General features: G+C 63.2%; 2 protein-coding genes across 2 annotated transcripts in view; one reads left to right on the top strand and one right to left on the bottom strand.

Moving 5' to 3' along the window:
* Positions 1-2,506: 2,506 nt before the first annotated feature.
* Positions 2,507-10,091, bottom strand: ATG9A (autophagy related 9A). The gene is made up of 12 exons (XM_026053641.1): positions 10,032-10,091; positions 9,691-9,852; positions 9,430-9,571; positions 7,698-8,446; positions 7,158-7,311; positions 6,672-6,851; positions 5,591-5,836; positions 5,062-5,282; positions 4,411-4,528; positions 4,053-4,275; positions 3,769-3,911; positions 2,507-3,670 (listed from the first exon to the last, which is right to left on the bottom strand). The coding sequence occupies exons 1-12, from the start codon at positions 10,058-10,060 to the stop codon at positions 3,665-3,667; spliced, it is 2,373 nt and encodes a 790-aa protein (XP_025909426.1). The 5' UTR covers positions 10,061-10,091; the 3' UTR covers positions 2,507-3,664.
* ANKZF1 (ankyrin repeat and zinc finger domain containing 1) overlaps positions 10,059-10,163 on the top strand; it is a 7,101-nt gene continuing 6,996 nt past the window's right edge. Inside the window, exon 1 of the mRNA XM_026040408.1 lies at positions 10,059-10,064. Within this exon, the coding sequence (XP_025896193.1) occupies positions 10,059-10,064 (6 nt within the window). The remainder of the gene's footprint in view (positions 10,065-10,163) is intronic.

Below are 10,163 nucleotides of genomic sequence, written 5' to 3'. Positions count from 1 at the left end.
AGGGCACCGCGCGGGCCGCGGCCCCGAGCTGGGAGGGCTCCCGGGGCGCCGAGGCCGCAGGGGCTGCTCGGCCGCTCTGCCAAGGGCGCCTCTGAACGGAGGCCCCAGCAGCCCCGCGAGGGCAGCGCCGCAGCCTGCCTGGGTGCGTGGCTGGAGATGCCTCCGAGCGCCGAGGCGCAGAGCCCRGGGCCTGCAGCGGAGCCCCGGGCTGAGCAGGGCACTGTGTGACAGCTTCCTTGTGCGCGTGTCCACAGCAGCCACCTGCTTTTACAGCAGGGGCCATTCAGCAGGAAGATAACACGGGCCGTAAGGCTCCCAGCGAGCGCTCCCTGCCCAGCCGCGCTCGTGCTCCCCCGCCGGGCACCACGTCGGGGCTGGGCCCTCTATCCCTGTCCCCCAGCCCTCTATCCCTGTCCCCCAGCCCTCTATCCCGCTGCCCGCTCTGCAGTGCTCGGTGTAGGGGAGCTCCCGCCGCCGCCTTGCCCCCGCGCGCAGCAGGGCAGGCCCTGGTGCCACCATGCAGGGCATCCCGCTCCTCCCCAGCTCCCAGGCACTCTGCCCATGCTCGGGGCAGAGTCCATGCTGGCCACTGCCCTTCCGTAGCCTCCTTGGCACCACGTTGTGGCAGCCCGTGCCCTGTGCCGGGCCAGGCGGGCCGCTCCGTGCCGCAGGACAAACAGACACTCGCACACGCGTGGCCAGTACGTCCCACCTTTATTAGGGCTGCGGAGYGGCGGCGCGAGGAGCCGCGCGCGGGAGCCCCGCACGGCCCGCGGGGACGGGCGCCTTGCCATGCACACGGACAGCGAGGACACGAGCACAGCACGCACAAGCACGCCTGCCTGCTCCCRCCAGGCCTCGTCCTCCTCCCGCTGCTCCCAGGGAAGGGGCCGCGCTCCCTGCTTGCCCCAACCCGTGCACCAGGGACACGGTGCAGCCGGGCAGTGCTTCTCAGTGCGAAAAAGCCCGGCCAGCACAYGGGTGTTTGAGGCCAGCAGCTGTTAGGCAGGCGCTGCGGGCAGGGCGCGCTGCCCCAGGGTGGGTAAGCCCGGCTTTAGTGCCCACACGGGCCTCTAGCAGGCCGGGGGAGGCACAGCCTGGGTCTGTCCCTCCCTGTTGTGACCAGGCGCCCGGCCCTGCAGCCTGTCCTGCACCAGCAGCCCCTGCCCCTCGGGCCCGGGTGTCAGAGCACAGGCAGGGCCGCGGCTGCCGGCTTCTCCCGCGACCACGGCTGCTCTAACGGGAGGTAAGAGCAGATCCAGGCTGGGCCCACSAGCACCAGGGCCCCCTCGGCACAGGCCTGCAGCCCCCAGGGATAGCGCAGTCCTTTCCATGGCGGGGCGCCCTGCTGCACCCCACCAGCTGCCGGGCACCTGGGGGGCCCGTGGCCTGAGGCGCTGCAGGGGGCGGTGGGGCTGGAAGGGACCWYTGGAGATCACAGAGTCCCAGCTGTCTGCTCAGAGCAGGGGCACCCACAGCAGCACGCCCAGGACTCGACCAGGTGCCTGTCAGCTCTCCAAGGATGGAAGCTCCACCACCTCTCTGGGCAGCCTGTTCCAACGCTCAGTCACGCTCACAGTAAAAAAGTTCTTCCTTAYGTTCAGGTGGAGCTTGCTGGAGCTTGCTAGAGCCCACTGCCTCTAGTCCTGGCACTATGGGGAAGAGCGGCACTAGGTGGCAATGGTAACAAGGGGTGAAAYGACACTGCAGAAACTCAACTCTGGTGCAACTAGAGGACCCCTCAACCACCGGCTTAGACCCCTGGTGCCGGGGCAGAATGGGGCAGYTTGATAACGTCCACGCGGCAGCTCGCGCGGTGCGGAGCTGGCCCRGCTGCAGGACCTGTGCCCGGCGGGAAGGGGGTGCCCACAGGCCCTGCAAGTGAGCAGCGCCCCTGCAAACCAACGCCAAGCGCACACAGCACAGCACCCAGCGCAACCGAAGGGCAATGCAACGCTTGCTCCTGGAGGGCCTGCTGCACCTGCAGCCCCTGCGGCCCCCGTGGCGAGCGAGCACCGAGGAGGCCCCGCGCACCCGTCCCGGTGCAGAGCGGCTGCCGCAGCAGCGCGTGCCCAGCCCCGGCTCAAAGGGCACAGGGCAACAACCCCGGCAGGGCAGGGCAGGGCAGGGCAGGGGACCTGCGCTCCGGCAGCGCGAGGGGAGGTTCTGCTGCTTGCAGAGGGCATGGCGGGAGCAGGCAGGCCCTGCCAGGGGGAGAGGAGGAGCGCAGGGCAAAGCAGTGCTTGGCAGGGCAGGAATGCACATGCTTGCAGGCTGCCACGGGAAGGGGAGCAAGGGAGGCCCTGTCCCAGGTTATGCTGCACACGCAGGACCCCTGCTCTGCCCTCTGCCACCGGGCTTCAGGGCCCGTCCTCTTGCCCCTCTGAGACATAAAGCACCTGCCTGGGATACTCGGCAGCAGCCGCAGCAAAATCGCAAGCAAAGGGAGGCTCTGGGGAGGGAAGGAAGGAGCGCAGCGCCCTTGGGTGAGACACAAGACACACTGAAGTCCTTGTCGGGGCAGGAGGAAAGCCCCAATACCACAGAAATGGCCACATCAGGAAGACAGACTGAATGTATGAGACGGGTCAGGCATAAGGAAGAGACTTTTATAACACCTGGGGGAAGGGATTCAATCCGACACAGAGCACAAGGCCTTCAGGGTGGGCTCCACTGGGCTGCACGAGCCCCCAGGASAAGCCAGGCTGGAGCACCCCAAGGTCTCTTTGGCATTGCACACGTGCCCTGCTAGCAGCCCACGTCCCACGGGCACCAGGGCGCAAGCGGCCCCAGCTCAGAGATATGGCACAGAGGCTGCCAGACGGGAGAAATGTCAGGGACAAGAGTCTCCCATCTCTGCAGCCCCTTCCTGGYGTGCCAGGGGCCGGGCAGCTGTCACGGGGGCTGGGGACGAGCTGCAGCATCCCCAGCTCCCAGTGAGAGCAAGGCCCGCCGCCTCTGCCTCCCCACTCACACCCGTGGCAGTGGGTCCCGCTCCTCCTCGTCAGGGAGCTGGGCAGTGCGTGTGTGCACGGAGCAGGGGGACTGCCCCGCTGTCAGCTGGCTCCAGACCGAGGGGCACAAGGTTGCTCCTCCCTGGAGGGGCAGCGCAGCACCGGGCACCTCCCCAAGGCTCTGGCAGGGCAGTCACGCCGCCAGCACCACCGCAGGACCAGCCAGCTCCTCTCGCCACCTCTCGACACAGGTGGCCGTGCCCGGGGGTCCCCAGCTCCCTGCCCTCCCTCTGGAGGCAGGTCCCAGCTCAGGGTGCGTGTCTGGAGCTGCTGCCTTCTCGCGCGCCTTCGACGGGCAGCGGCCGCCTCCGAGCGAGTCCACAGCTCCCCGGCGCCATCCCGTCGGCGTCCGCAGGCTCCGGGCGATCCTCCGACACGGACGACACAGAGGTGAACACAGACACACGCATGTACTCACACACGCATCCACCCCGCAAGAGTCAGAGTGGCGTCGACTTGACACACGGCTGCACAAAGCGCCACCGCAAAGCCGCTCGCCTGGCAGGTTTGTCTCTTCGGCAATTGATGGCAGCAAAACGAAGCCCAGGATCACCCTGTCCCCTTGGGACGGGAGAAGAATCAGCCTGACGCCACATCCTGCTGCCCAGGCGGCTCCCAGTCTGCGACCCCGAGATCCCCAGTCTACAAGGCTACACCTGCAAGACGGAGAGGGGACGTGGCACCTCCTGGGACCAGCTGCCAGTGCCCCAACTGCACTCGCGTGGCCCCTCCTGGCCACAGCTCTTGGCCCTACCTTGTGGATCTGTGGTGGCAGCTCATCCTCCGAGCTCTCCTCTGGCACGGGCTCCGGGTGTCTCGCTGGCTGCCCATCTTCAGCCCAGCCTCCGAGTGGGAGGCGGGAGAAGTGTGAGGGGGCTCTGTGCACCGTGCCGGGGTCTGCAGGATGGGGCAGGAGGAATGTCAGCGACACAGTGGGTGCCAGGCTTCAGCGGCAGGCGGGCTGCCCATGCCAGCCTGTGCAGGGCCTCTGCCCAGGGCTCCGATCCCAAGCTCAGGCCTGCACGCCAGCCCCCGTACCCGTGATGCCACCGTATCGCCGCTGGAAGCCGGTCTGCAGCGTGGCCGTCTCCTCGGCGGGCTGCCGCGGCGAGGAGAAGGGGTAGCTGGCGGAGCGAGGGATGGGCACAGMGGCCCCCCGCTGAACCTCCAGCTCCTCGTGGGCGCTCTCGCCGCTCTCATCGCTCTCTCGCCGGTGCCAAGTGTGCCGCTCGGGCTCCAGCTGGGTTTGCTGCTTGTGCAACTGCGGGGCCAAGACGTGAGCTGTGTGGGCAGAGCCCAGACTGCCCCGAGTACCCTCTCCCTGGCAGGGAACACCCTGCTCTCGGTCACCCTTGCCCAGCGCCGCGCGCTGCCCGGGGCCGTGCCCGCTGCTCACCTCGTGCATGTAGAGCGCGTGCAGGCTCATCTCGGTGGACGCGTACTCCGACAGCACCATGCTCTGCAGCTGCCCCTCCCAGGCGCTGCTCCCCGAGCTCACGGTCCTCGCATCAGCACTGCCAGGCGACACAGGGCAGATGTTTGCTGCCTGGCTGGGCCCCTACACCCTGCTCTCACGCCAGGCTTGCAGACACCCGCTCCCGTGATGCAGAGGGATGGGCCCTCTCTGTCCTCTCCCCAGCCACACAAGATGACCAGTTCAGGCATGACGCTGTCCTATCCCAGCACACAGTGTCCCTGTGCCAGGGCACAGAGCCTGCCCTCATCTCCAGAGCAGGTGGCATTCAACAACAGGGCAGGCCCTACTTGGACATGCCCCTCATCCCTGGGAAGGGATGCTCGGAGCAGTCTCTTCCCTGCTGGGAAGATACCACGTTATCTTCAGAAGGCCAGAGCTCCACACAGCCCCTTGGGACCAGCATGAACACCTGGGCCTAGCTCTGCTTGTGAATACGTCCCTTACTGTCACAGAGACAAATGCCACACAGCCCTGGCAGTGGGGCAGCCAGCAGAGCAATGTGGGACTTGCAAGCTCTCCAGCTGCTCCCCTCAAGGCTGCTGCTGGCGGCCAAGGCTGCCATATCCTTACCCAGAGACCGTCATGGCACTGGCACCCCGCGGCTGGGCTCCCTCTCCATCTCGTCCCCCTGCCTGGAAGCTGCTGGGGGGCTGCTGGGCAGACTGGAGCGGGGAGAAGGAACGCAGGGCCGAGGCCACCTCAGAGAGATGGCGGGAGGCCTGTCCCTCGCGGCCCAYGTGAAAGCCCAGAGCTGAGGAGCCTGCTATCACGTTGGCAATCAGGCTGTGAGGCTGCAGAGATGGAAAGGAGAGAGTCACTGTCCTGTGCAGCTTTGCGGTGCATGGCAGCAATACTCCCATACCAGCCGTGCAGAGCTGTGCCACCCCAGCTTCCTCCCACCCCTCTCCCACCTCACAGTGCTCCAGGACACCTTGCTGCCCATCTCTACAATCCCGGAGAGCAGCCGCATCTAGTGCTCTCCATCCTACTGGCATCCCCGGCCACAGCCCAGGCCAGGGGACAGTTTCCCCAGGGGCCGGGTTATCCCAGAGCTTGTTCGCCCCCAGCGAACGCCCCGCGTGCCCTGCGGCCCGGGCACCTCGGACTCGGAGTGCAGGGACTGGATGGAGCTGAAGAGGGCGTTCTCGGGGAGCACGGCGTGCTGCGCCAGCGCCACGCTGCTGTCCCGGTGCACGCGCTCCTTCAGGAGGCCCAGGAAGGCCGTGCTCTCGCGGGGCGGCTGCCACTTGGGGTTGGTGATGGCAAAGTGCATGAGGGACAGCTCCGTCTTGCCGTCCTCCGCCTGCTGGTAAATGGAGGCCTCCGTCTTTCCCGCCGACATCCACTGCGGAACAGGGAGAGGTGGTGAGGGCCAGGATCTGCTGCAAGCCCCTGGCAGGCCTGCAAATCCTGCAGGACCTGTCTGGGCGAAACCCACAACGCCCAGCACAAGCTGGGCCATGCAGAGAGTGGGCTCTAGAGTAAATTCTCTTGTCCTAGTTCAGGCCTGGCAGCCCAGGAAAACGGTAGCTGTAAAGCCCAGTATCCTCCCTCTCCTGCTGCCAAGGAGAAAGAGATGGGGGCTACCACAAGAAAAAACAGAGGGGAAAGTTTTGTTTTRCATTCTCCAGCCCATGGCAGAAGCAGCTGCAGGCAACTAGTAACTGTTCTTCAAAACCTCCTGCCACAGCGAGCCCACCCCTTCCCGGTTCATGGTCATGTCAACAGACAGCCCTTCTGGATGACTCATGGAAATTCCCGGGCACGGGAAACACATTGATCTTCTTTCACTCTGCAGCAGGTTTCATGGAAAACACACTCCCGCCTCCCGCATACTGCCTCGCTCCTGACTAAGAGCAGCCCAGCTTTTCTAATCTGTTCTCAGGGGTCACACATTTTAGGATGTCCAAATATAYTCACTCCTCTCTTCTGAGAGAGCCTGTGAAGACAGGCAAGGATGTGAAATAGTGAGATACGACAGAGCCCAGTGTATAACAAACATATCAAGCTAACAAGTCACAGCCTGGTGACCTGTGCTGGCAATCCTGGAGACTGAGCACAGAGGCAGTCACAGGATTTGGCCGCAGGCTCCCAGGAGCAGCACAGCCTCTCCCATGGGTAAGGGGCCAGGCACATTGGTGTGGAGCCCACAGTGACACCCCGACGCACGCGGGACCTACCGCCGGGTGGCCGTGCTGGCGCACGTCCATCTGGGCAAAGGAGCAGGTGTCACCCACACCCACYACCTCCACGGTGAAGTTGCGAAAGAAGTCCACGATGTCCAAGGACTTGGGTCGCAGGCAGGCGATAAGGATCAGGGGAGTAATGATAGGGCTCAGGAGTTCCTCCAGGATAAAGACCTGGGCACGGAAACAGCGGTTCAGAGTGAGCTTGAGGACACCAGAAACTGCCCCAAAAAGCTGGCCCTAAAGTAAAGTTCTAGCCCCCTTCAACCCCACGTGCCATCTTCCACTCAAGACCGAACCTCTGCTGCTTCCCCCTCAAACCCCCAATCCTGGAGCCGGCGCTCAGTCCTGCCCCACTGACCARCACGGTCATCTCCAGAAAAGCTCTGTCTGCTCGGGAGCTGCCTGGCCCTCYGGCAGCCTCTCCCTGCTGCCGGGAAGAAAGCGAGCTGGTCTCAGTGCCTTGCGAGCCAGGCTCACCGCTTTGTACTGGAAGAGCTGGGCAAACTCGTCCCGCGTCTCGTAGCGGTGGGCATTGCCCTGCCAGTGGTCAGGCATGTAGTGGATGTGCGCCAGGATGACCCGCAGCAGCTGCTCCGGGCAAAACACCAGGTGCTGGTCAGGAATGAAGGATCTGCAGGACAGCACAGGGAAATGTCACAACATCGCGCTTGAGTTTAAGGGAGATCTCCCCCGGGAGGGGAGGGCAGGGTGAACAGCCCATGTCCTCAGCTCCACCTTCACTCCCAAACCCCSCTGCCAGCACAGCCCAGGGCTCCCGCCACACAAGAGCTCCAGCAAAACTCCTCCAGCCATTCCTGAAGTCACCACCACAGTCACTGCACCAAGTTAGCTAGTACCTCCTTCTCCTGCCTGCCCCACTCTGCCCCTCCTCAGCCCTTAGAGCAGGCTCATGTCCCCTTGCAGCCTAAGAGCACATGCACACAGACGGTGTCAGCCTCACTGCCCCCAAAACGCTGCTGGGAGCAGCTGGCTGTGCCCAGCACCGCCCCACCTCACCTGCACACCGTGATGCCCACGCCAAGCAGGGTGACCGTAGTCAGCACGTGCTCCACTGCCAGCACGTCCTCATCGTAGATGGTGAGAGCAATGAGCACGGCCAGGATGGAGCCAGCAAAGAAGGCCACGTTTTTGGCCACGATGGTGAGGAGCGGCGAGATAAAGCAGTTCATGTACTTGGAAGCTGGCTTGTAGCCCTTGCTGAGGCGCGACTGCAGCTCATGGTCCAGCTCGTTGAAGTGCCGGAGGTAACAGCGGCCGTAGAGAGACCAGCAGCGGGCGCCCAGGCTGCCCGGCTCCCGCTTCAGGATCTCCGTGTAGCTGAAGAAAGCGTAGAGGATCTGCCAGATGAGGATGAGGGGGCAGAGGAGGAAGTTGGCGATGCCAATCCAAAGGATGCGAGTGCTGAGCTTCTCAGCCAGCTCCAGGCGGTTCCCAGCTCGCTTGTATTCGGACTTCAGGCTCCACTCGTTCTCGAAGAGCGAACCCGGCCCCCAGAARAAGATGAGCTCGAAGTTATACTTGAGCCCGCGCGTGTAGAAGACAGTGTCTCCCAGGAAGGGCAGGCGGAAGCGGATGGGCAGCAGAGACTTGTTCACCATGGCCACCATGTAGTTCTTGAAGCGCAGGATGCGGTGGTAGATGTCCAGCTCYGTCAGCTCTTTCTTGTGGATGCAGATCTGATGCTCCTTCTGGATCTGCACGATGCGGGCCTGCACCTCCTGCCACGTGTAGTAGGGCAGGTTGGACTGGGAGGGGAAAGCAGCGAGGTTAGAGCCAGGCTGTGTCCAGGGACAGTGTCACGCTGGGCCCTGCACTGACAGGGGTCCCAGCAGCCACTCTTGGGGCTCCAGGGAAGCACACGCAGCACGGGGCACCTTTCCCATCACCTCAGCTTGTGCCTGGCAAACCCCGTGTCTCGCCCCAGTGCCCTTTAGCCTGGACTAGCGTTGATGACCAGTATCCCCCCTCTCACACACAGGCTGTCCTGGAGGCAAAACTGCAGTGCCAGGTTCACGCAAGCTCTCCTTCCCCCAGAATCCATGGAAAACACGGCTAATGCTTGGARGTACAGGGGAGACATGGAGAGGGGAAGGAACTCAACCATTGTCCCACGGGCAGCCTGAGGCAAAGCTGGGAACAAACCCAACTCTTGGCTCGCTCCGTCTTTCTCCATCACCCGGAGCTGCTCCTGAAAAGCGGCACACGCACCCTCTGATGATATCAGGCACAGCAGAAGAGCCTGCACCAGGCTGCAGGTGTAAGCCTCACACCCCACCTCTGACACAGGTCTCCAGTATGCTCTCCATCAACTAAAYAGCTCCATGACTCAGTTTCCTCATCCATAAACAGGGAAGATGACTCTGCTCACCTCGCAGGAGGAAAGAGAACACCCCTGCTTACACCTCGCTTGTGCCTTTGCTGCTGAAAGGCACCACAGAAAAGGCCATCACAGATAAAAATAAACATATTGGGTGGCAGATGGCAGAGGCACATGCCAGCACACACAGTGAAAGGCTGTGCAGAGGGTTAACATGCAACAAATTGGCTGYTGGGAACCTGGAAAAGAGATCAACGTGGTTGCATAACCCTAGGAAAAGCTGGAGCAAAAGGATGAACTCTTGGCAGGAGACTTTTGGAGAAGTTGCCTCCCAGGGAGAAGTAGACGTGAGTGGCTTCTCCCTGTCCAGCAAGGGCTCCTGCTTTCCTCAGCAGCTCTGCRGCTACTCACCATGGGGATTTTGAGGGCATTGATGTAGAAGGAGTGAATTTCCCAGTAGCAGCAAATGTTGTAGATGAATTTGATGAGTCGGTGGATCCAGAACACTCCRGCAACCACCAGGATGCAGATGAGGAAGCTGTTTGCCTGGATTCTGCCAGCAAGAAGGGGCAGAGAGCAGGAGTCAAGCCTCTAGTATCCAAGTATCTAGGGACAGCCCTAAGCATCTGAGAAAGCAGTGGCAGCAGCTAACGCGCCCTGAGCTGCTTCTACCTCGCACTGCAGACGTTCGGAGGCAGGAAGGCATCCGGCAGCGTCACCTTAATGGGCTCACTGGGGTGCTGGCTGTGATTCACTGCTTTGTTGGCGAAAAGAATGTCATAGTCGACGCAGCTGATGAGGAAGGTGGTGAAAGCCACGACGAAGATGAACTGCCTGCAAAGAGAGGGAGCAGCCGTGAGGGAACGGCCACGTCGGCCCCGCACGCCCGGAGCTGCAGGCCGGGATCGCGGCGCCTGGAAAACCTCCTCCCAGCAGCGCACGGATGGGCGGGAAGGGCCGGGAACAGGCCTGGAGTATCCCGCGGCCCCGGCGAGAGGGGAGGCCGCACTCACATGAGCTCGAAGATCTCCCCGATGAGCATGCAGGTGAAGCCGTTCTTCTGGTGCAGGTTGTAGACGTGAGCGCCGCAGTCAAGGAGGGCACACGGGAAGGCTGTTCCCTGCGAGGGGAGACCCCCCATCCCA

The sequence above is a fragment of the Nothoprocta perdicaria genome, unplaced genomic scaffold (genome assembly GCF_003342845.1).
Source record: "Nothoprocta perdicaria isolate Ctin4 unplaced genomic scaffold, notPer1 scaffold_0, whole genome shotgun sequence".
NCBI classification, from domain to species: domain Eukaryota; kingdom Metazoa; phylum Chordata; class Aves; order Tinamiformes; family Tinamidae; genus Nothoprocta; species Nothoprocta perdicaria.
Note: the sequence above shows the minus strand (reverse complement) of the source record. Positions and strands in the feature narration are given on the sequence as shown.